Genomic DNA, 25,955 nt, shown 5'->3' with positions numbered 1-25,955 from the left:
GGTTCCTTTGGTCTGCACACAACCTCAGGGTCACACGCCCACCCGGTCGCCACGGTAACCATTCAGCGCCCGCGCTCCCGCGGCCTCTCTGCCATTGGCTAAGAGGACGCAACGTGCGCCTGACGTCAGTGCGCGGCGTCGGGGCGCGAAGCCCCGTTTTCCCGTGCTGGAGCGGTCGGCTGCGGCCCCGGTGGCCGTTGGCGTGTGCAGCTGCGGCGGCAGAGCGGCGCGGTAGGACCGAGCGTCCCCGACGGGCGGCGGCCGCGGGGCGAGGCTCCTGCGGCGCGCTCCGCCCGGTGGCCTCCCAGCGGGCCTGCGCCCCGGTGCGGCCGCCCGCGGTGGCCGAGGGCCCGGTTCCCGGCGCGGAGCGCCTCCCCGCGGGCCTCTTTGCGACCCGCTTTTCAGCTTCTGCCTTTGCCCTCGTTTTCTCCGTGTCTGCTCGTCTTCCAACTTGGACAACTCACTGGTCCCGAAAGCCAGTCGGAGGTATTTGGGGGCGGGCGGTGACGGGGACGTGGGGAGCACAGTGAGGTTTAGGGTTCCTCGACGGCGGAACGGGCGGGGACGCGTGGGCCTCGCGCGCCCTCTGCGCCGCGGAGTTGGGGCTTTCAGGTGTGGAGCGCACGTCGCCGGCGAGGGCCTGTGGCAGGCTGACGAATAAGCTCTGCCCGCAGGAGTTGAGCGTGCGGCGCGGCGCGGTGGCGCGGGACCTGCGTTGGGAGGACCAGCAGGATTGCAGAGAAGTGAACCGGATATTCGAGTTGCCCAAAACAGTGGCAGGAGCTTCCTGCCCGTGACTCGGGCGCTGGAGGCCGCTCTCGGCGAAGTGCAGTATCCAGACTAAGGGAAAGTGGCTCTGCGGTGGAGCTTCAGGGGCCTGGGCTTTTCTCCGACGTTGTGACATAGCTGGGCTTCCACGTTTGGTGGAGCGAGAGATTCTAGTGTCTGTTAGATCTTTCTGTTATTCTACAAAAGAGTGCAACGAAGGGCGGTCTCTGTGGTATTTGTAACGCAAAACAGCCTATGTCTTGCCTCTTCACGTTCCCCGTCGCCATATCCTCCTCCTCCTCCTCCCCCGTACTGTACTTAATGACAAAGCACTTCAAGTAAGATGAATTAATCGTTTGCGTTATACAGACAGCTCATGTTCAAGCCTGTAGGTGGTGACCTCCCAGGTAGTTCTTTTTTAAAAAGTCAAGCACCCCTAATTTGCCTTAAAGAGGAGTAATTTTAGTGAGTGAAAAAATTAAAAGACACTCATTTATATAGGATTTTTTAAAAATTATACAGAGATTTTACATTGTTATATCTAGGTAGTTGTTGCTGTAAGTTACGTATGCTGCACGCGAAAAGTCCCGTGTACAGCAAGACATGGGAAGCTCAATTTTCCAACATGATAAAACTTTTGTGTGTGTGTGTGTGTGTGTGTGTGTGTGTGTAATCGGGGATTGAACTCAGGCCCTTGGCTTGCCAGGCAAGCGCTTATTCTACTAGGCCATCTCCCCACCCCCTGCTTAAACTTTAATTGCAGACACTTTTTGAACTCGTTCAAAATGTAAAACATGATTGCATTACAGGAACTTTTTGGGGTTAGTAGGGGATGAACAAACCACTCCTTTGAAAAATCTAGTGTATATTTTTTTCATGTGGCCAGAGTGCTGCAGATGAGCTTCTTACAGTCTACTTTGACAATTTCGGCAGGAAAAGTTATTTTATGTATCTTGTTTTCTTGAGCATGGCTTACGTTTTTGGTGTTATTATATTTGCTAAAATTGCCATGATTTCCTGTCTTCCTCTTAGTCTTCTGCAGGTATTTGGCTGCATACTGTGTACTTTATGTACTTCCTATTGTAGCTTATACTGTACTGTGTTTTGTTCTTTATGTTGATCACAGATAAACACGTTTTGAAGTCAGCTGCAGAAGTGCAAGGGAGGCGATGCAGAAGCCAGGGTGTCCTGCGAGCGTCCAGTTGAGAAACAGAGGGGCAGGTCAGAAGTGTGCTTTTCTAAACGAAGAGGCCGGCTTTCTCAGTGAGACCTTGTGTGTTAGGGCTCCACCTTATTCCTCCTGCCTCTTTTTTGTTGGTATCTGTTCCTTCCAGGTAAGTGTGATCAGAAGACATCTACAGGCCCACAGGTGAAACAGAGGGCTGCCGTGCAGTGGAGCAGATCTGCTTCTTTGCCCAGTTCTCCAGAGTCTGTAAGAAAACTCCATCCTCGACCAAGTGATAAACTGAACCCTAAGACAATTAACCCTGTAAGTACAAAAAAGATTCCCTACTCACTAGGTCTTTAGAGGTAGCATGCATTTAGCCTCTGACTATTGCACCATTTGGAATGCTGCCTGAGTTTCCTCCATTTTTTTCCTTGAGCTAGATTTAGTCAGTTTGGTATGCCCTACTGGATTCATTGATGGGCTGGAGATACAGCTCAGCAGCATCAGCGCCTGCCTGGCAAGCCTGAGGTCCAGAGTTTGATTCCTAGTACAAAAAAAAAAGGTCATGTAGACCTTAAAATGAACTGCATGTCAACTGCATTTTGTATTTTCTATGTTATTTTACTTACATCGTAAGAGAACTTACTCAGTGGATGTGGTCCTGTATAGTTGCATAAAGGTGTTTATTCCTCTATACTCTATAAGTTAGAAGTTCGTTCTGTCAATAGTCCTAACTGTAATACTAGCCCCCATTTTTCTCTCTCAGAGGGAATTTAACCAACCTGAGATTTATTTATATAAAAGCATATGAATGGTAAGTCTGTAGGTCAGTGAACTGGCTAGAAATTAAAAATGTACAGCACCACCAGGTGTTGTCTGGGCTATGCTCAGCCTTGGTATAGAGCAGGGATGGCAAACCCTGTACCTTTTCTTTCAGTGGAAAAAAGCCCTCTCTGGGACATGTGCCATAGGTTCGCCGCCACTGTTGTAGGGTAGGGTGATAATGTTTTCTTTCTTTGAAGGGGATTATGAGAGCAACTGAGGCTCTCAGCTGATTTTGAGGGCAGATGAATGTAGGTTGCTTACTGATACCAGCCACAGAACATACTAGAAATGGTTAGTCTCTGCACCTGCTTGCCCTCACCCTCCCAGGTGTGCAGAATCAGCTTCCTTCACTAACAGATCAAAAGTAGCAAATAGAGAAAATTGGGTGGCATTCAGAGCAGTTTAGTAGCAGGGTGAGTTGCAGGGCAGCAGTGCAAGGTGGCTGGCCCACTGCTTGAGGTGGACCTCAGGTGCTGCAGTGGGCTGTTTCTATCACGGAAAGGTCCAAAAAGTTCGCCCTTATTTGTGTGGAGCATCCAGGTAGAATTAACATCTTTCTTCTGAAAACAAAGAAGAAACTCGATTGGAAAATGTGAGATACAAAATTCAGTCCAAGTCCTAGGTAGTAATTTGTAGTGGTAGAGGAATGTTTTTTTCTTCTGGTCATAATTCCTGCTTTAAAAGCAATACAAACTTTAAAAATTACTTTCAAGTTGTCATGTTAAATAAACTACTTGAAAATGTGTACGGAGTTTATTTTTAAGCTTTGTATGTTTTTTTTTTAAAAAAACATTCAGCTAGTTATATCTTTAACAAAGGTTATTACATTTTTTAATTTCATAATTTCAACAATTACGTTTCATGTGATTATGTTCAAAGTACCTCTTGAAAGAATTGTTCTAAATTCTGAAGTCTCTGATTACTTATATTGAAATCACTTAGGCTATGGTGGCTGACTTGTTGGTTGGCCATTTCCTCTTAGAGGGTAGATTAATGTGCTCTATTATGAGAGAGGTACAGGTCTGTAGCCTGTTAGGAACTGGGCTCCGCAGCAGGAAGTAAGCAAGGGGGAGCCAGGGAAGTGCCATCTGTAGGTACAGCTCCTCCCAGGCCTTGACTTCCCTGTCCCAGCTCTGCCTCCTGTCAAATCAGATGCCTTTGGGTTCTCATACCTAGAGCACAGACTTTACTGCGAGCTCCTTGTGCCGGGGACCTTGGTTCATGCTTCTTTGAATCATCCCAAAGCCTACTGTAACCACACTGTCAAAATTACTGTCTATGAAGCCCTTCCCTGGTGCCTAAAAGGTTGGAGACCACTAGAATATAATATATAGCTACAGTGGAAGATTTGACGTTACATAATCCAAGGAAGTATGTTCATATAATGTGTATTTGTGAGGATTTTGCACAATCTGTGACTTACTCTACCATTAGTTTGTTTTATGTTGCTTTGTTTTGCAGTGCTGGGGATTAAAATGACGGCTTTCCCACTGAGCTACATCTCCAGCCCTTCTCATTTTTAAATTTTGAGTCAGGATCTTATTAAGCTGCCCAGGCAGGACTTGACCTTGCGATCTTTCTGCCTCAGTCCTCCAGAGGGATGGCATTAAGAGTGTGTGCCACCACACCTGGCATTGACCCAATCTTTTTTCTTTTTCTTTTTTTTTTTTTCATTTGGTACTAGGAATTGAACTCATAACCTCATGCTTGTTATGCAGGTACTGTGCATCTGAGCTATATCCCAGCCCATGTTTTCCTTACAGAACATAGTGGCAGCCTAGAGAGCTTACAGATTCAGTAACTGTGCAGCTCACTTTATTCGTCTCAGGGGGTGGGGGCAAGTAGGAGATATGCTCGTAGCTGATAATAAATATGCTTTGTTTATGTTCAGCACCACCTCCCCACTCACCCTCATACTGCGTCAGTCTATGGAGAGTTTCTGGCAATTTTAAACCCTCTGAAACAAGGAACTAACAAGATATGTACAAATCTTGGTTGTGGCTTTAATAGTACCGAGACAATTTTTCTCAGAATTGTAGCTGAGCAAAAGTGATGTACATAACGCCAGAGTGGCAGTTTGAAAATCAGGATGACTGTTTGTCCTTATTGCAGCAAGATTAAAATTGATTAGATGTCACAAAAATGCATGCGATGGTCACATTTTTATTTTTTATTTCAGTTCGGTGAACAGTCACGAGTTCCTTCTGCATTTGCTGCTATTTATTCTAAAGGAGGTATTCCTTGCAGGTAAAATCAATACAGTTTACAGCTGACTGTATTCTTCAGGATAATTGAGTAAAGTCAATACAGTATTCAGTTTCAGTGTATTCACAGTTTTATTTACTGGAAAGATTGAAATAACAATAACTTTTTACCCTGGCTGTTGGATTGGTATAGATCTCCAGGCATTGTTGAAGAAAACCATTGAATTCTAAAGTGTAATTACAGAGAGGAGATCTGTGGCAAACCATGAAATAACTTAAAAAACAGAATGAACCACTTTTAACTGTATAAATTTAAGTATAGGTTTGGGCAAATTAAAATAAGAAAACCTATCTTGGTAAAGTAAAAATTGGCAGTTTAGTGAGGTTACATGTCTTGCTATATGTGGGTATTGATTTTGCTTGTTTTTTGCATATGATCTTGCTGCCTTCACAATATGTGAAATTTTTGCATGTCTTAGATGATAGAAAATTTGATTTTCATTATATAATGATAATCACAACATTTATTTTTTTCTTATTGCTGTTCTAAAATTTAAAAAAAATATTAATGGTATTTTCAGATTTTGAGTGGAAAAAGTTAAAAAATGTTCATCAATTTAATATTATTTCATATTGAGATTTAAATGGCAGCTCCATTTTAAAGTTCTTGAGTGTTCTACCTCCTGTCCAGCAGCTGAGTATTGCTAAAAATGCAAACCAGTTGCAGGGACCTCTGGCTTTTACCAAACTACTAAAGGAGTAGAGGAAGGTTGCTGGGTGGGCTCCCTGTTACTGGAGTGTTGGCTCCTTGGATGCGTGCATCTCCCTCGCCACACTCCATGGCTTCTGTGTCTACCACATAGTTGTTGTCAGTTAGGTCTCAGTGCATAGGCCCTAAGCCAGGAGCTACCTGACTAGTCCATTTTATGGGCTGATCTATCTCCTGTTCTGAAATAGGGATTAAATCTGATATTGCTTATTATTAGCATTAAGTGTAAATGACCTGTATCAGAAAAACAGTGCCTTTTATAAAAAATTTTTTCTGATTATTTTGTTTACATGCTTTTATTTTCTGGAGGTCATGTATCTTATTGTGAAATTGGAGCGCTAGGACTAACAGATAACATGCTCAAATACTGTAGTTTGCTGAAAGAGTGGAGCTTTGTAGGATTATAGCCATTATTTTGAAAAATGATTTTGTTGATTTTTAAGTTATGGTCTACCTGTATGCTACAAGATAGTTGTATACATTTTTATACCGCATAAGTGTATGCCAGTTAGATCCCTGCAGTCACTTTTTTTTTGTGTTCTAGGTTGGTGCACGGCTCAGTAAAGCACAGATTACAGTGGGACTGTCCTCCTGAAAATCTCCCATTTGATCCTCTTCTTATTACTTTAGCTGAGGTAACTAATTCATCTTCCTGAGTGTTAATTTGGGAAAAAAATTTTGTTAAAATTCCATTAAATGCTTTGTTGAAGGTCAGTAAATCTCATTCTGTACTTTGGCACCCCTTTAGGAAGTAATGATGATTGTCATATTTTTACTAGAAATCAACTAACCAACTTTATAAACATATTAGTCTACTGAAGATGTCTAGATAAGTGCATGAAATATTCATACTTAATTCAGAAAATAAAAATAATGGTATTGTAAGGAGGAGGAAGATACTTTTTTTTTTTTAAATTAGATAAATCTGAAAAGCAGGATTGAAATTAAACTGATGCCAGATAATAAGGGCCTCATCTGTGTTTCTACAACCAGGTGTACTGATATGGTGTACATCTTAGGAAATGATTTCAACCCCCTAATTATCCACTTAGAGAAGAGGTCGGCTCTGGGCACTCCTGGCTGTGCTGTTGGTAGAATAGCTTGGAGTTGGTCGTTACCACTGAGTAGTCTTTAAAAGCTTTTCATGATTTCCTTTGTATGGTTTACATTTCGGTCAGGAAATAAGCTGGCATAGTCTTAGCTTCAAGTGACTCTACAGTGTCTTCTGTGAATTTTATTCCTGAAATCAGAACTAGGTAAGTGAAAGAACGAGTTGTCTTGAATCTAAACATTTAGCTGTTTTGCCGGAGATCAGTTTGTTAGGAAACAGGTGAATAAATTAAAGCACTAATAATATTAATCTAATCGTGCCTCAAAATAAAATCATAAGTAATCAGTAAAAGCTTTGCAGTCACAATTTTTTAATTTAAAGAAACATTTCCCTTTTCTGTAAAATCACTGGAGAGGGTGATACTATGATTGGGATTTTTTCATAATACAGCATAAAAATCTCTAGTGCTTTTAAGTTTACAGCTGCACTTACTGTTAAGTGTAGTGTCAAAACCAAAGGCTGCTGTATTGTCTTGATAAATGTTTGCTTTTTATAAGTTATAATTGAGCTTGCAGAATTTGGTATTAGAAGCAGTATAACTTAATGGGCAGCATATTTTGAAATTAATTTAAATTTGCTTAAAGGCTTTTAACTTTGATGGTAAGGATAAAAATAATTGATAAAATAAAATTCCTTTATTTTTAAATTTTAAACACTCTTACTAACAGTGGAAAAGGGTTCCCTTTCCCTGTAACCACTCCAGCATCTGTTATTGGCTACTGCTTTATGAGAGCCATTCTTTCTGGGATGAGGTGGAATTGCAATGTTGGCTTAATTTGCATTTCTCAGATGACCAATGAGATCCATCAGTTTTTCATCTATTTGCCATTTTGTATTTTTTCATCTGAGAAGTGAATATTCATCTCAGATGCCTGTTTTTTTAAAATCGGATCTTTGAATTTTGGAGATCTGATTTTTAAAAAAAATTCTTTATATTTAATATAATAGTTCTAAATAGAAGTGCATCAGAGAGACAGCCAGTGAAAGTTTTTTCCCAGTTCATGCGTTTTCTTTTTATGCTTGGTGATTTCTTTTGATGTTCAGAAACTGATGAGATCCTAGTTGGGTTGCTTTACTTTTATTTGCTTTTGCTTTGTTTTATCTTTGAAAAAATTCATATGGTCCTTTTGTTGAGACTTACAGTGATTGATTAAACTGCCAAAAAGATTGCTGTTTTATTGTTTCTTACGCATTTAGGGTAAAGGGCACAGTAGCAAATGGTCTACCTCAATATCCTTTTGTATTGCATCCTATAGTTCAAAATGACATAAAACCTTAAAAGTCATTTTGCATGTACAATAAACTTTATCGTCTAAATGTTTTACTATAAGACATTTAAATGTGAGGGGACAGAATTTCAGAATGCATCAAACAAATTCTCAACTCGCAGCAGAGGTAGGGGGTGCAGTAGTTTGGCACTTTTATGGGGTGGTTACGAAAATACTCTTCACACTTCTTTGCTGTGCTTTCTGGGTTAGGGGTGTACCCAAACATTTTTAATATCCTAGTAAAGTTTCCTTTTGTTTCTTTCTATTTTTGTATTTTCCCTGTTTTTCCTACTTTTCTTTCTTTCTTTTGTTTTTGTTTTTGTGGTACTGAGTATTGAACTCAGGAAGCACTTACTGCACTGAGCTATCTCCCTGGCCTCCTGTTTTTCCTACATTTTAAAAATTTTCTTTTTTTCATGCCTCTCCTATTCTTTTTCCTGTTTCACTTTTTTTTTTTTTTCTTCCATTTATATATTTGGCACAGGGTCTAACTATGCAGCTCAGACTCATAGTGATCCTCCTGTTTTCAGCCTCCTCTGCGCTGGGATTCCAGGCACTTTTTATTTTCTTAATGTTTTTGGTTCTGTTCTCTTTGCTCTCTTTTGTGAGCAGATACTCCTGCCTCGTATGTGTCCTTTGCCCCACATGATTTCAGTGCAGTTTAAATTATGATCACTGAAATTATGTGTAATGACCTAGAGCTTTTACTTAGCCTAATGAGGACTCAGTTTTTGCTTTTGCTAGCAAAATGGTAGCGAATCAACTTTATTTTGCTTTGTTTTTGTGTCTTTGTCAGGGTCTGAGAGAGACGAAACATCCGTATACCTTCGTGTCCAAGGAGGGCTTTAGAGAATTGCTTCTGGTCAGAGGTGCTCCTGAGAAGACTATACCTTTGCTTCCTAGACTGGTTCCTGTGCTGAGGGCCGCTCTGGTAGGTTATTGCATTGTACTTATTTTTTTTTTTTCTAATCACATGAGAGAAAAGAAAGTTCTGATGCAGAAAGAACATTTGATGCCTCTCTTCTGTCCTCTGCCTATGGCTTTGATATGTGTGGGAAATGAGGCTACTCTCAGGGGCTGCCTGATTATGACCTCGAGGATAACTTTGGAGGGTGCTTTTGGGAAGGAACATTCTGAGTAAGTAGTGGAAGGGGCCAGCTCACATTAGTCTTTCTCTAAGCTATATATATATTAATTAAATTTTGTGTTCCGTCTCTAGATCTTCTGCATAAAAGTTATTTTTTTAATTCTGCTTTTCAGTGATTATTATGTAACCTTAAATACTTAATCTTTTATCTCAACCTGCTTACCCTTTTCCTGACCTATCCATACCTCACACCACTGTTTCCCTAATTAACCAATTCCACAGGTTCATTCGGATGACGAAGTGTTTGAAAGAGGATTGAGTGCTTTGGTACAGTTGAGTGTTGTCGTTGGGTCTTCTCTAAATGACCACCTGAAACATCTGCTTACAAGTGTAAGTCTGCAACATTAGAGAGTAGTTGTGCAAAGGTATCTCCTGGTTTTTTAATGTCTTTAAGTTAATCATGAAAATATCTCAAAACCTTTAAGAAACTTATCATCTTAACCAAAAAAACAGAAATTGGACTTAGCAATCTTAAAATGTTTTACTAATGGGCAGTAAGAATATTTCTCTTTAATTGCTTGTATTAGAAAGTACCTAAAAGAGCAGCCCTTACACCTATAATAAGTGAACAAAAGTTAAAGTTAAGTGAATAAAAAATTAATGAGCAGTGTAATGTCATGATACCTGTGTTCATTTGTTACCACGAATTATCAGCTGTGCTCATACACTTGTGTAGTTCTGTTGCCCAGCAACCCCACCATCAGTCACATGTCAGTATGGACCAGTCTGGCCTAGAGCCCAAAGGTTAACACGGACACCTCCCTGATGGCACTCCTTGCGATCGTAGTGGTTACCACCATAAGGTAGGGTAGCAGTCAGGGTCAAACCTTTCTAGGGCAAGTTCATCTTTTACTGCACACTGACGGACTATGTCCTAGCCAGAATTGACCTGCTACACTGTCTGAAGCGTTAAACCCCAGGGCTGTGGAGAGACGACTTCTTGTCAGTCTTTAGGCCGTCAGTAGGCCCTGTGAGTGTCTTTTCGGGTCGTCTTTCTCACATTGTGGTACTCTTCGGGAAGCCTCTTCTGACCTTGCCTAATCTTCCACGGAGGTGAAGGCGTTGTTATTCAAGGCCCAGCGTGTGAAGTGCTCCTCCTCAGTTACTTTCATGTATGCCAGGAGGGAAGAGAAGAAAGCGCCCTGATTGACATGGGCCTCAGTGCCTGGTGAATGAGGATCTCTTTCCTGGGCTTTGTGTGCGTTTCCGGGAAGTAGACCCATGAGCAAGTCTGTGAGCTGAACTGATTTGGGCTTTGGGTGTAACAGTGCAGCCTCCTGGTGGGGCTACTGCTAGAAGCTGTGCATGCGTACCTGAATCCTCTACATCTCTGCTTGCTCCTGTGAGTCGGTCCTCACTCGCCTTAGGCCCTTTCCTTTCTTTAAACACACTTCCCCTTTTGCTTCTGGAACCCACTTCAGATACAGCACTTCGGGTAGGTGGTTGCCCACGATTTCAGGAGCAGAGCTTTATTTTAGTTCACATTTCACTCCGTAATCTGACCCTCAGGCGGGATGGGATGGCACAGGAGCATGGACAGGAACAGCTGCACAGCTCGTGCCAGACTTGAAGCAGAGAGGCAGGCAGAGCCAGGGAAGGAGGACAGGCCCTTCTGGATGGGACCTCGTGACCCATCTCTGCAGCAGCTCCCACCCCTGACATGAATGAGCTATGAGCCGTAATTGTTGCCTTTTGGAATCCCCGCCTAAGTGCATGAGGGTCTTGGGGGACAGTGCTCTTGATGGCTTGTAGTCTGATTTCTGTATCTATCTTTAGTGAATTATTCATATAAATATGCTGTTGTTACCTCTTACTGTAAGAGTTTGTGTTCCTTAGGGATACAGCTTTCTATCATAGTCCTGCAAAAGTGCTTGCTTTTTAAAAATGAAATCTATGGTATTACATAGAAAATTTACTTCAGTTATACTCTAATGAATTAGTATTACTTCAAGTAATGTAAATTCGTTATATAAACAAGTACAGTAGTTTCTAGTACATATGAATTTTAATAAGATACTACCTTGAAGAAGTCTTGAAATCTTAAATTAAGAGTTACTCATAGTTTTGCCTATTGTGAATATTGCTCCTTTTTCAAATCATCTTATGTCGCCTCCTATATTTTACTTCAAAAGCTCGCCAAGAGACTGATGGACAAGAAGTTCAAGGAGCCGATCACCAGCGCGCTGCAGAAGCTGGAGCAACACGGTGGGAGTGTAGGTGCAGCCCCAGTCCTAAGTCATTTGTGAACATTTTAAGTCCCACTGTGAGTCGCCTGCATGTGTGGCTTCAGCGGCAGTCATCCTGTGAAGGTGACAGTGTGGTGCTGCTTAGGAGCCCACTGTGTCTTGGGTAGGTCACGCAGCGTTCAAGGACCAGGGCTCAGACCCAGGCTGAGCAGGTACAGGAATGGGAAGCCTCACTCTGCGTAACACACCGCACTCCATGCGCTGCAGTTTAGGTTTTTTTCTTTCAAATATTTTAGACAGTTTGTCTGACAACTGAAACTCCAGAAAATAGTTTAAAAGAGGTGTGCTGGGGGCTGGTGAGATGACTCAGTAAAATAAGTGCTTACCTGGCAAGTACAAGGCCTGTGTTCAATCCCCAATTCCACAAAAAAGAAAAAAATCTGTCCTAGGGCTGGCGGTATAGCTCAGCAGACTAAGCACTTGCTTAGGTAAGCGCAGAGGCCAGGGTTTGATCCCTGGCTCCGCGTGCCTCGCCAGCCCCGCCTCCAGGTGCACTGAACCAGGGATGGACTCCAGGCATGGTAGCGCGCGCCTATAATCCCAGCACTTGGGAGGCAGAAGTCAGGAGGATCACTATGAGTCTGGGCTGTGTAGTGAGACCCTGCACAAAAAACAAAAAATAAAAAAGGAGGTGTGCTGAGCCCATCAGATATTTTTGCCCTTGTTTATTCATTTTGTTTAGTCCTAGAGATCAGTCCGAGCATCCCCATGCCCCTCTTCCCTTCTGCCTGCCTGGCCTCCACATTCGGCATCTACCAGTAGAGACTGAAAGGACGCCCGCGGCCAGTGTTCTGCAGCGGGAGCACGGCGTCCCGGTGCTCGTGGTCCTCACGCCCACTCCGAAGGGGAGCCGATTATTCTCACTTTTCAAAGAACACAACTATGTGAGATTTTCTTAGTGCACATTGTCAAATACATTAGTTGAAATTTTATCATTGAAAAAAGTATCCAGGTAATCAGTCTTGTTTTAGAAATAAGTTGGTTTTATTTTGAGGGTTATATTTTATCAGATTATAATGACTGAAGTATGTGCCATCTTAGTATTGCAGAACTTAGTTTCACTTGAGACACTTTTTCTAAAGGAATTAATTACAAGAAAATTTGGATAATAGACAATTTTAAATTAAAGACATTGTGGTATAAATTTTGCCTAAATTATCCAGGTTGACTGACTTCACTCACTTTGAGTGGATTGCATTCTTTCCATGATGAATGCCTAGAGAAAACTTTATGAAGAGAAGTCGGTCTCTAACCTTATTAGACTTTGGATTTCTTTGTTGTGTTGAAGTCGAGGCCGAGGGTAGCACTCGGATGCCTTGCTGAGGAGATGTGCCCCAGCCAAGCCCGTGTCCGTGCGGCAGGTGCACAGTGCATGCTGGCTGGTGGGAGAATGGGATGTAAAACCTGCTTGGCCTTTCTACACCCCCATATGCATGTAAGCAGGTGCTGAATAACGGTGACAGCTTCTTACTCTACAACTTTCTTCACAGCTTTCCATGTCCTGTGGATCTTTCAGAATGGGACAGTAGAAATGGACAGGATGTTTCATGGGTAGACACATGCATGCCCATGTGTGTGAAAGAAGTGTAAGACTTAAATATAGAATACAGAGGATATATTTAATCATCCCAGGGCCCAGAGATAATCTCTCTTTTATTGGGACTCAGTTTTACTGACTTTGAGTATATCAAGAATAAAATGAAAAGATTTTGTCATTGTTGGGACTCTTAAGTATTATTTATTTCTTCAGATTTCTAGCACCTTCTGACCTATTTAATGTCTTAAAAATAATTATGGGGGCCGGGGAGATAGCTTAGTGCAATAAGTGCTTGCCTAGCAAGCTCAAGGTCCTGAGTTCGATCCCCAGTTCCGCCAAAAAAAAAATAAATAAATACAATTTAAAAATAAATAATAAAAATAATAATTGTGTAATTTCAATAGAAAATTTTCTATTGAAGTTACATATCAGAGACTTTCTGGTTAATTATTGTGTTCGGTTTTGATATTTTGGCAGTCCTGCATGAACTTAATGCTTTTCATTCTCGTTTAAGAATTTAAAGCTTAATATAAGATTTTTTTCCTAAATGTTGGAAATAAGTCTTTAAAGCTAGAGCCAGCCGAATAGCTCAGCAGATTAAAGCACCTGCAAGCAGGTGCAGGGGCTGGGGGTTCGCTTCCTGGGCCTGCCATGCCATCCCTGCACCCCCCCTCCCCCAAGCTGAGATGACACTTGAGGCTGGGTGTGGAGGTGCGGGCCTGTAATCCCAGTTCTTGGGAGGCTGTAATCAGGTGGTTCAGTACAAGTCCGATCTAGTAGTGAGGCCCTGAACACCCTGTTGACTTTTCCTTAAAATACAATAAATAAATAAAACATCTTTGATTAAGCACAAAATAAAAAAGTTAAAAGTCTTTTAAGCCATCCCTCAGCAGCACAACTGCACAGTTCTTACAGCATGTATATTATAATGATGTCAAGCCCCCACTTGGGAGGAAGTTAAGTATCAACCATTAGAATCACACAGTCACTTGCTTATGATGGACCTGTGTATTACCTGCCTTAAATTGAAATCGGTTCTTTCTTGGGCTGATTTGATTTTTCTTTCTAAGTAATATCTTCTCTTGTCTTGGGAAAGGCACATTTTTACACAAAGCTTGGTCTTGATTGAACGTGTGAGAACTTAAAGCCCCAGCGCGCGTCCTCGTCCTCGGCTGGGTCCTTTGTCGGCCGTGAGCTCAGGTCCTCTAGCGCGGCGCTCAGGCTGCTCTGCTGCCCCTCCGGCACAGAAGGAAGCCACAGCGCGGAGAAGAGCTCTGCTTCCTGGCAGCGAGGCAGCTGCGGGGGGTGGTGGGGGGGGTTGACTACTGCCCTGCTCCCTGCTCCACACTGCAAGAAGGATTTTTAAGCTCAGAAGCAAAGTTGCGCTCCCATTTCTCATCCCCTTCTTCTGGTCTTATCCTATTTCTGTTTGTCTTGGGTTGGAGACTGTTGAGGCATGTGCTGCAAGTGTCATGTCTGCTAGGTAACTTCATGGTAGGAATGACGCCCAATTGTTTTCTGTCCACAGGGAAGCCTTATCATCATCAAATCCAAAATCCCAACGTACTGCTCTGTATGCTGTTGAATGCAGGCGCCGAGAAGGTCATCATCTTGCTGCTAGGAGTCCGTGCTGGCTGTGGGTACTCAGCAGACCCTTACTCAGTTCAGTTTGTTTATTTTTGTACATCACGGCCGCCATTCAGTACTTGTATGCTGGAAGTTAAGACAAATCTATAGAGTCCTGCTGAATTAGAGCAGAATTTATTCATCAACAAAAAAGAATGAGTAATAATGAGAAGCAATTAAAAGTTTCTATGATTACTTACGTTGAGGACCATTATTGAGTTTACAAATCAGATGTGCCTTTTTATTTATAAAATTTGTTTTGTAATCATCTTACAGCTGTGCACGTATTTTTGTAGATTTCTGGGAGGAGTCATTTCTTGGGTTTTGTATTTATCAAGGCTGGGAAGTTTAAATAGTGGAAAACATTTGCAAATTCTCTAATATTATTTGTAAATATGTATTTTATAATGTAGACTGTGTGGAAAAACTTTATTTCCAGATTATTCTAGTTTTAAGAATGTTTAAAAAATACGTAAATTCTATTACAAGTGTGTTGTTTATTACAACTTACTAAAACTACCTAAATTTTAGGTGTTATATTTAAGTCAATGTTATTTTTGCATTTTGTAGACTTCAATTACTGATGCACATATGTAGATATTCAGAAAATTAAAATCTTAGAAATCTTACAGGTGTTCAGTGGTTTTGTTGTGCTTATTTTTTTAAAAAAAATCATGTAGAATAAAAGTTAACCAATGTATAGTTTGGAATTACTGATGTAGGGCATCTTGTTAGAGGAAGCAGTAGAAGAAGAGAAATAGAAAACAACAAATGTACCTGTCATACTGGCAAGGAAAGGCTTTAGAGACTTGAGAATCCATGCTAAGTCCAAAACCTCGGGACACAGTGCAAAAGGTGTAGATGAGAAATTGCTGACACTCTTACACAGGAACTGGCTTATAGCGCAGAATAAGTAGTATGTCCCAGAAGCCCTGGAGAAAGCCTTTCCTTTTTCTGCCCCTCAGCCACCTGCATTGACCTCTTTGCAGTTCTCATTTCAGACAGTCTATGTTCTAATTTGAAAGAGCAGCAGTCATTTCTAGCTGGCCATCTGCAGAAGTGCCCATTATCTTTGAGCTTTTCCTTGTGGCTCCATGTGTGGTGCTCTGCTTCATCAGATCTCTGTTCCCTCATCTTGTCCTCAGATTGTGCCTGCTACAGCAGCTGCCTGCCCACTGGCTTCACCTTTTGTACTCAGTACCATCCACAGATAGCTACCGTCTAGAGAATGCCCTAAGACTGTTTTAAATCTAGTAATTCCTTCTGACATTTGTTAGAATAAAGATCCACAATATGGTAGAGTTATAAACACTTTATTTTGCTTTTATTTTTCTTTTTGAAATACAAAATGTGCACATTAAGTTAACACAAACACGCGATGGCAGGTTTCAGTGTACATGTATTGTACTACTCTTAATTTCTACACTGGTGGTAGCAGGGCAGCATTCAATATCCTATCTCTACACCAGAATAGATACCTGATTTATTGTTGCAAAGACAATTGCAGATTTCATCCTCCTGCAGCCTCTTGGTCTCTGATATTTCTACCAAACAGGGAAGATGTGTGTATCTGTGGTACTGTGGTAGCAACGTTACAGATCTGACTTAAGATCAGTAGGAGACTCTGAACTGTTGGAGTTCTGCGTTGAGCTAAGTTACAATGCAATCCAGACGACATAGTCTTCTGTGAAGTCTTGGTAGTGATTGTCGGGATGGTAGAATCACTCTTGTATTTGAAATGGATTCTGCTTGCTATCTGTGCCTAGTAGGCTTTGGGGTAATCAAGATTTCTCTGACCCCAAATGGCTTGTAATATAAACATGCTGTGGGGAGGTCAGGGCAAAGAAGGTGGAATTGGCCTTTAATACTGGCAAGTGTTACTTTTGTTGAGCATGACTACGCTAGGACAGCTGTCCTGACCCTTTGTCTGTAGACACCCCTGCTTTGAACTTCACTTCATGGCATACTGGATATAGTCCAGCTGTAAGATTAAACAAGTCCAAACACATACATATTTTTAGGCCTTTGCTGTAATATGTTATATGGAAAAAATGCTTATTAAAATAAATTTTATTAGGCATATGCTGATATCCAGTAATAAACTAATTTGTTGTTATAAAAATGCCAGATAAATTAATGTCTTTAACAGAAGGTGGGAAATCTATGGAGACTGGAATCATGTGTTTTTGGTTTTTAATTGCAGTATCTTCTATAAATGTAAGGAAATGAAATTAATTTCTGGAAATAATACAGATGTAGATATTTTAGAAAACGATTTAAAATTCTAGGACTATGAATAGCAAAAAACACTGATATTTTAAAATTACTAATATGTGAAAGCATCAATAATCCCATGACTACAGAATCAAAATCTATATGCCAGATCTATTATTTTGAATATTCAGAGTGTGAAATGAGTTAGAACATCTCATGAGCTCAGTGCCATTATGAAAAGGGTGCAAATTATAACTGGAAAACTCAAATGTTTGGGGGATTGCTTTATATTAAAACAAAGCTTGTTTGCATAATATGCCTCAGTATAAAGCTGAGCAATCTATGCTAAAAGTGGTAGCTCCAACTTTAAGTGTGGTACAGTAGTTCACATTTGTCTGTTGATCGAGGGTCTATTTGACAAGTTAAATCACATTTTCGAAGAGCTGCATGGAGCGCATGATGTTTTCATCCTGTAAAGAAGAAACGCAGGGCTTCAGTTCAGCGCATGTGCAGTTGATGGCGCCCTGCTGGGCCCTGACTGGGCCATCCTCCCACCAGCGCCTGTGCCCATGCACACCCTGCACCCACCAGTGCCACTCTGCCTGGTAGCCATTACGTCACCATGGGTGGCCCATGCTTGCTTGAATCTTCGAACATTTCACTTAGCACTAATAGAGGATATTTCTAAAATCATAATACTGAATTTACAGAAACCAGAGAGGTTTAGGAGGTAAATCAAAGTGAGTAAATGAGAAATGTCGCCTTCCAGATAGATAAATCACAGACTTATGTAGTTGCAGGAAAATAGACATGTGTGACAGCTTACAGCCAGTTTCTGAGGGCTTGCGCTTGGGGAGCGGAAGGCAGGTGGTGGTGGAGCAAGGGAGAGAATGTGTGCGGCAGTCATGGCCGGCTCCGCGTTGCTCAGTTATGGCCAAGTGTGTGCGGCCTTCAGAAGGGAGTGGGCTGCCAGTGCTAACTCAGCACTGCTGAAGAAGCCTTGCGGAGTGGCTGTGTTCAGGCTAGCACTGTCCTCACAGGCCCACCGGGACAGGCTCTGGGCGTTCCATAGGCCCCTGTCAGTTTTCGGGGAATGTGCTTTGTGAGCTGAAGACTGCCACTTCACAAGGTAAGTAGAGAGCAGGCAGATGTCAGGAACTTGACAATAAAAAGAAAACCTGGAGCACCCACAGACTTTGTCTCTGTGATTTTGTTTTAGTCGGAAGCATGCTTCTGCTCACATCCCAAATCAAGTAAGTCCAAGTAAACTAACCTGCATTTTCCAGAAGATGGGTAACCACCCTCATTTCCCCCAGAAATGTCTGCTATTTTTTGTGTTGGAAAAGCATTTTTCCATAACAAATATTCATTAAAAGGCTTGGGAAGAAACATAGTAAATGGACAGTTTTGTATCTCCAGGGCTTCCTAAGTAGCCTGTGCCCTTAGAGTAGGCACACTGACGTTGGTTGTAAGCAAATGCAAACTTACACTGTCTAAGTGCTAGGCCTGCCAGCCCTGCTGTAGCCATGCCAAGCTTAGGCAGTTGGTCTTTCTGCTGTGTTTAGTGCATGGTGGCCGAGTGGCAGTAGTTACTATAGCTGCTGTAAATGTAGGGTGCTAGCTCTTTCCTTCTCAGTACTTACTTTTTGGCAGCTTTCAATGAACTCATCTATGGTAACAACTCCATCTTTATTTTTGTCCATTTTCTGTACAGGGAAAAAAGAACAAAGCAATTATTAAGGCTTTATGTTTGAATCCCTCATGCCCGAAGCCCATAGTGGAGGCCAGTAGAGCAGAGCCCATCTGCTTGCTCCATGTGGGGACCCGCGTCACAGCAGGAGCTAGTGAGTTCTTGCCAATCAGTCACGGGGCCAGATCTTTTCAGCCAGTGCCTTTTCCCAAGATGACAGTCACTGCTGTCCTAGGTGAAACTTTACATGACAGACCAGACAATATGCTGAAACATTTAGAGTCCTGGTTTTCTCTTCTGTAAAATGGGGCTAATCAGGATTTTTAAAATCACAGAGTTTTGGGAGGTGATTGGAAACATAACCTTGTAAAGCTGAGCCTTGCTTAGTGCTCTATTTAGGGTGTTGTGAGTGTTCACTAAGCACACTTAACAGTGTAATAAATTTAAACTCAAAGTTACAAAATTTGTAGGATAGAAAATATTCTATTGTATCTCTGTAAAATATGTCAACTTAAAATCATGACAGTGCTTTTGCAACCATGGGGAGCGTTGCTGATAATTTGGTCTCCCCCCACCCCACCCCCCGGCCCCTGCTTATCATTCCTACCTGGAAGAATGTCTCCACGTGCTGTCTGGGAGCGTCTTCCTTGAGGACGGGGTACGTGCACTTGCCCATCATGTCGTATATTGCTTTCATTATGTCCAGCATTTCCTGCGGAGGAGAAGACATGCACGTGAGGCTGCGGCAGGCCTGGAGAGACCGGCACAAGGTGCGTGCTGCGTTTGCCCTCTCAGTTTTAACATTTGATTTTTCTTTGATTCTTGAAAGAAAAAAACAGAAACAACTTTTTTCCTTAAAATCAGTTGAACCAGAATGTAAGAATCAGTTCGGATCTTAGTTTCAAGTTGAAATTAGTTCCTTTGTATCTATTATGGTCAGTAAAGAAATGTGGTTTAATATTCAGATTTGCATGGAATATATAGCTTTGTGTAACCTTTGTTTTATTGAGTTATGTATCTGTTGGTTATCAATTTCCATTTATTGTGAATACATTGCACTTAGAATTACTGATGTAAATTACAGCTAATAATTACTACAGGATTAGGATATTCATTTTTTCCCACCAATTTTAAAGACAAGGCTATATATGAATGCTGGTGAAGCAGTTTTGATACTAGTAAGCACCTTAATGTTTTAGTGACTTTTTAAAACCAAATCTCAGTTTGCCTTGTCATTTTTTATCTTATGAGAGTAAAAATATCTCATTTCTTCAATATTCAGGTTTCTTTCAAATAAAATGTTTGAATTAGGTGGATCATGAAAATTTTGACCGTAGGTTTTGATTTGTAAAATAGGTGAAAATGTCTAAGATGTCTTGAGCAGGTTTCTAAGAAGTCTGTTAGATGTAGGAAGCATCCATGAAACATGTTGAACACAGAAAGAGGTAGCAAGGAGGTGAAGGACTAAGAGGTAGTTAATGTTCCTGGTAATGTGTGGTCATGCTACACCAAATATACAAGAGCCACTAAGTTAGAAAATGGGGCATATGCATGAGCATTTAATAGTCATAACGTCTCGGTACCCATTGGTCCTGACCCCGTGTGTCCTCTGCTGGAGAAACACAAAATCCATCACTGCTAATGAGTCAACAACTCCTGCCCAGGCAGACTTCTTTTGTTCCTCTGATGGAGTAGGTTCCTATCTTTGGTCCTGGACCTTCTGTCTATGGAATCAAACTCATCTCTGGGAAGCTTAGTGAAGTAGGGGGATGGGCTGTATGAAGAGTGAGCATGCTCAGGATTTGCATAGGCTCCTTCTCTAACCCTCTTCTCAATGTGGTTTGTCTACATCATCTCTCTCCCTTTGCTTCTTGTGTTTTAAGTCACCGTAATACACTATGTGCTCTGAGCCTCTTCCTTGCTCTGTGAGGATAGCCTGCTTGCAACTGTGATTGGAAGGCCCACCCTTTCAGCAGGTCATTCCCCAAACACTTAAGTCGTAGCACAATGCATGTGGCTGCAAAATTGCTTGTTTTCATAGGAATCACACGGGGAGGGGATGTTATGAGGCCAAATATTCTAACATGTTTTGGATTCATTTTATTTTCATTTGATTGCAACCAGTATTTATTTCCTTCCCAGTACTCACTAAAATGCCAGTAAAAAACAAGGACATAATCTTAATGTGCTTTATATTTTCTTTGGACAGTCACCTAAACTATTCCAATCCATTCTCCATTTTTTTTCATTCTCTACTTTTTAAATTGAATGTCTCACCACTACATAAAATAGTTTTAGTCTCTGTGAGGATGATTTTCAAATTAATGATTGCAAAGAACATTTTGAAGCAATGGAAATGGTTCAGGATTGCTCCTAGGGATGAATTGCTTACTTCTTTAGTGATGTAGCCATCTTTATTTATGTCATACAAGTTGAAGGCCCAGTTGAGTTTTTCTTGTACTGTCCCACGAAGCAAAATGGAAAGACCCTTGATGAAATCCTATAAAGAAACAAAAATACAATTTACATGTTTGGTAAGGCTTCTTTTAAAATAATGGAACAGGGCTGGAGAGATGGCTCAGTGGTCTAAAGCACCTACTTGAAACAAGCTTGGCAAAGCACAGGGACCTCGGTTCGATCCTCCAGCACCACATGCCAGCCAGCCCCGCCCCCTGGTGGGCTGAGCTGGCCACACACACGCACACACAATAAATAAATGTAATAAATAAAAATAAATATTTAAAAAAAAATAAAATAATGGAACAAAGGTAACAACGCTTCAAATCTTCATTTTTGTTTAGCAAACTAACGTGTTTTCAGTCTTCTGTTTCTTGGAGGTCTTTGTGGTTATAAACCACTCCCTTGCTTTTAATATTGTCATCTTTTAATTGAAAACTGAGTCAGATGAACTGCGGTGCTGGGAACTGTATCATTATGGGCACCCAACGGAGAGGATCTACAGTACTAGTGATGTTGGAGACTCCACTACAAATGCACAAGATACATTGAAGGGTCTTACTAGCACTGTTTTGAAAATAAGAGCATTCACGTTAACACTTCTTATGAAACAAGAGCCACCAGCAAGAATGAGTACTGTCTATAAGGGACCAATTGTAGCTTTTCATTAGAAATGAAATTAAAATGTACACGTGTGCAGCATGGGAGCCTAAGCTGGAAGCCACATGCCTGGATTCTGTTGAATCACTTTACAGTGATGTTCTATTTTCACATCTGAAGATGGCAATAATCATAAAGATTATGGAATGCTTGAAGAGTTAGGCTGCCTGCAACGGTTCCTTCACAAGGACCATCTAATGATTCATGTAGTGTCAGCTGATCAGAAATGAAGGCCGTGGTAGAAAAGGTAAGAATCTGAGGCGAGGGAATGATGAAGCTTTGCTACTAGATAACAAAATGATTGTATCTGTGAAGTAATACATAAAAGTGATGAGGAAAATGTCCTGTCACGAATTCTGGTTTCTATTCTCTTGTACAAGGCAAAAGAAGGGAAAACAGACCTAGTCTTGATTTTATAATATCCCGGGCCTATTCAGTAGTGACCCTGATTCATCTGCCAGGCCTTCCTTCCCGAGAGTCTCAGTGTAGGTCACTCTGGCAAGAGCAGTAGAGCTCCTGGCTCCCCACCTACCAAAGACCTCCATAGCTGGGGATGATGAATATGGGGGTAGTTGTAGCAAAGACCATCTAAGAAAACACTAAGTGACACCATAGGTTAAGGTTAAACAGCTAGGTTATAACAGAGCCAGTATAGAAGGTCATTTCATGTGTCCCATGTATTTCTTATGCTTGTGCATAACTTCATAAAAATTTTGAAGCAGGACTTCCCTGAGTAGGTCCAGCCTCTACTGTGGTTTGAGTTACCATAAACTACTTGAAAGATAACAATTTCAGGTACAATGTCAAGTTTGCATTTGCTTGGAACCTAAGGATATCAGCATTTCTAAAAATTAATAAACACATGTAGCTACCAAGCTTGATAGCCTGCTTTTTTTTTTTTTTTTTTTTTTTTTTTTTTTTTTTTTTTTTTTTTTGCGGAACCGGGGATTGAACTCAGCCCCTTGCGCTTGCCAGGGAAGCACTTATTCCACTGAGCCATCTCCCCGACCTGATAGCCTGCTTTTATTATAAACCTGCCTTTATACAAAAAATTTGGTATAATTTATTATACCAATTAAAAAATAATGTCCACTTAGGAAACTTAGTGTTTAAAAGTGATTATAGCCACATTAAATTAAAAGGAAACTCTGATTAATTGGTGTCATTTAAAATTTTACAGTTTTAAACTATTCATAGGTATAAGTGTATAAGTATATACAAATTAATCATAAGGCATATAGAAAATTATACTGAAAAAGTTGATCATATAGCCTAACATCTGTTCTATAAGAAACATACCTATTTTTTCTTATTTCATGTATACCTGACCATATATTTATAGTAAGGATCCTATATATAATACATATTTGTAAATAATGTATATAGTGTTTATGAATACTCATCTATAAATATTATTTAGTATATTTCATTGAAAATCCTAATTTCCACATTGCTAAAAATTCATTATCACATCTTTTAGCCACATGTTTCTTTGAGCCACATGAAACTGTGGTGTTCAGTCATATTTGCCAAAATGTGAAATGTATGACTTTTGAATATTTTGAACCAAAAACCACAGATTTTAAATGACAGCCTATTATTTACACACACACACACATACACACACACACACACGTGCGCATATGCACACACACTTTTATGTAAGTACCAAAGTATTCTGTTCCGGTCTAAATTTGAAGTGTCCCCAAAGACTCATATATTGAGACATATATTGAAGACTTGCCTGACCCGCCCCCCCAACAACATTCACAAATGGGGCCTAGCGAAGCAATTGATAATTTGGACGCTAATAGCATGAACAGATGAATTCATCGATGAGTTTGTTAGCAGAATGGGCTGTCTGGAGGTGGCGCCTGTTGGAGGAACTAAGGCGTGGGGGTGTACCTTCAAAGGATACATCCGGGTGATGGTGAACCTTCTACAGCCCTGGTTGGTGCTCAGGCTGCCTGCGATGCCATTGCTGAGTGCAGCTATTCTTTCTAATGGGCCTATGACCCATGTGCCCTGGTGTCTGAGACTCTGCTGTTGGGGTCACTCTGTGGTAGTTCACCTGGTGCCAACAGACAAGGCTCTGTGCCTCCTGCTGCATGGCCCTGCAGCTGTTCCACTGCTGGCATGTCCTGTCCCAAGTCCCTTCTCTCCCTCTTTGCTTCACAGCTGACTAACTGTGCACCAATGCTTCTGAAGTCATGGACCAAAATGAACTTCTCTCCCTTAGATTGTCTGTGTCAGGTAGTTTATCCCAGCAATAGAAAGGTGATTAATGCACTAATATTTGCTTTCTAGTTCTCTTCCATTTTCTTTTAAGAATATTATAGTCACTAATCTCTTAATTTTAATACCTTCTAATGGCTGAAATGTGAAGTTTGCAACATTATTTGTTTATGTAGATACATCATCACTTATTTCACTATTATTTCCTATTGTTAAACATAAATTACTTTTTACTATAGATGATGCTTTGGTAAACATATTTCTGTACTTGTCACCATTTTGAATTACTTTCTTTGGAAAGAAGTGGAATTAGTGAAATCCCCTGGGATATTAAAATGTAATAGCAATAAAGAAGCCAGACATAATGACACACATCTACAGTCCCAGCACTGTGGGAGCTTTAGGCAGAAGGATGTCAAGTGTGGGCCAGGCTGAACAACTCAGAGTATCTCAGAATTGAAGAAGGGATGAGGATGTGATTCCATGAAAAGGCCAAGGGTTCTTTCCCCAATCCTGAAGAAGAAAAGACTAAACTTGTTGATAAAGGCAAGGGAATAAAACCCAAACTTCAGGGGAAGTACTCCACAGAATCAATAACTAGAACCTCATTAAATTTTTGCACATCTAAAGAAATCAGTAACAGAGTGAAAAGGAAACCCACTGAGTGGGAAAAATTTAGCCAACTGTCCCTCAGATGAAGGACTTCTATCTAGAGCATATAAAGAATTGAAAAAGGTCAGATCCCTCCAAACTCAGACTCAACCCAATTTGCACATCTAACATGAATACGTACTTCTCGATAAAGAAATACAAATGGCAAATAGATTTTTAAATGTTCAGCATCATTGGTCATTCAAGAAATGCAAATTAAAACATCACTAAGATTCTGAGATTCAACCTCCAGAAAGAATGGCTGTTATGGTTTGTGTGTACTCCACCCCGCCCCCCAAAGCCTCATGCAAGCATGGGGCAGACTTCTAGAGTTTGTGACTAACTTGTGATCCACTGGGATTATGGGTGTGAGTGCTGCTGGGATTATCAGTGTGAGTACTACTCCTAGGCTGTGGTAGATAGCCTGAATGTAAAATGAGAGAGACGGGGAGACAGACTTGCTTTCTGTTGTCATTTTGTGGTTACTCCTCCATTTTGCTCTGCTCTTTGCCACCACTATAGAAGGTTGTTCAGTATCAAGTGCCACTCTGCCTTGAAACCAATGGAGTACATACTGAAAACTCCAGTAACTGTGAGCTTTCCTTTCTTCATTTTGGGTGTTGGGTGTTTGTCCCAGCAACGAGAGAAGAGTAACTGAGACAATGGCTTCCAAGAAATCAACCAATAGAAAGGCTAGAGGGGCTGTGTGGGAAAAGGAACCCTCCTACCCTGATGTCTGGCATATAGACTGTGGAAATTAGTGTGGAGAATTCTCAAAAAACTAGAATTGGAGGTCCCATTCCATGCAGCTATTCCCAGAAGATTTAAAAACATCCTATCACAGCAGCGTATGTGCGCCCATGTTTATAGCAGCACAATATAGACAAGCGTTGTGTTGTGTGCTTTCCATGTATTTGTTCATGTTGTTGACCTCACATAACCATAGAGAATCTGTCTATGCATAGATGCGCTGAGAAAATAGGTGATTTGGCAAAGGCATAAAGCCAGAGGGCAGCAAAGCCCAAAACTAGGCCCACAGCTTTAGGTGAAAGCCCATGCTCTCCTTTTTATCAGAACTGAAGTAATGGGCTGCGGCTCCACAGACCGGCAGGAAATAATAGGTTATTTTCTGGTTCTCTAGGACATAATTTTATGGCAATGCAAAACAGTGTGACTCACAAAAATTACTGTCTAATTAATAACATTTATAGAACAGTCAGAGGTGCCAAGCACTATTATTTTGCAATTCTAGGGATTGAGCCCGGTACCTTCATATTGAGCTCTATCCTCATCCTTTTTTTAATTTTTTGAACCAAGTCTTACTAAATTGCACAAGCAGTACTCAGATTTATAGTCTCCCTGCCTCAGCCTCCCAGTGT

General features: G+C 41.1%; 2 protein-coding genes across 7 annotated transcripts in view; one reads left to right on the top strand and one right to left on the bottom strand.

Moving 5' to 3' along the window:
* The first annotated feature begins 192 nt into the window (after positions 1-192).
* Positions 193-15,246, top strand: Pacrgl (parkin coregulated like). The gene is made up of 9 exons (XM_004624656.2): positions 193-486; positions 1,895-1,989; positions 2,103-2,257; positions 4,941-5,008; positions 6,279-6,369; positions 8,910-9,044; positions 9,483-9,590; positions 11,393-11,473; positions 14,572-15,246. The coding sequence occupies exons 2-9, from the start codon at positions 1,938-1,940 to the stop codon at positions 14,626-14,628; spliced, it is 747 nt and encodes a 248-aa protein (XP_004624713.1). The 5' UTR covers positions 193-486; positions 1,895-1,937; the 3' UTR covers positions 14,629-15,246.
* Positions 15,247-16,890: 1,644 nt separating this feature from the next.
* Kcnip4 (potassium voltage-gated channel interacting protein 4) overlaps positions 16,891-25,955 on the bottom strand; it is a 1,227,189-nt gene continuing 1,218,124 nt past the window's right edge. For 4 of the 6 annotated variants that reach the window (XM_004624536.2, XM_004624540.1, XM_004624539.3 and 1 more), the window contains 4 exons: positions 20,966-21,073; positions 19,181-19,285; positions 18,527-18,589; positions 16,891-17,353 (listed from right to left, as the gene is read on the bottom strand). In XM_004624536.2, coding sequence (XP_004624593.1) covers positions 17,306-17,353; positions 18,527-18,589; positions 19,181-19,285; positions 20,966-21,073 — 324 coding nt within the window. In that variant the 3' untranslated portion in view covers positions 16,891-17,305. The remainder of the gene's footprint in view (positions 17,354-18,526; positions 18,590-19,180; positions 19,286-20,965; positions 21,074-25,955) is intronic. The other 2 variants (XM_004624537.1, XM_004624541.1) reach the window with 2 other exon arrangements.

This window comes from Octodon degus, unplaced genomic scaffold, assembly GCF_000260255.1.
Source record: "Octodon degus isolate 3935 unplaced genomic scaffold, OctDeg1.0 scaffold00006, whole genome shotgun sequence".
NCBI classification, from domain to species: domain Eukaryota; kingdom Metazoa; phylum Chordata; class Mammalia; order Rodentia; family Octodontidae; genus Octodon; species Octodon degus.
Note: the sequence above shows the minus strand (reverse complement) of the source record. Positions and strands in the feature narration are given on the sequence as shown.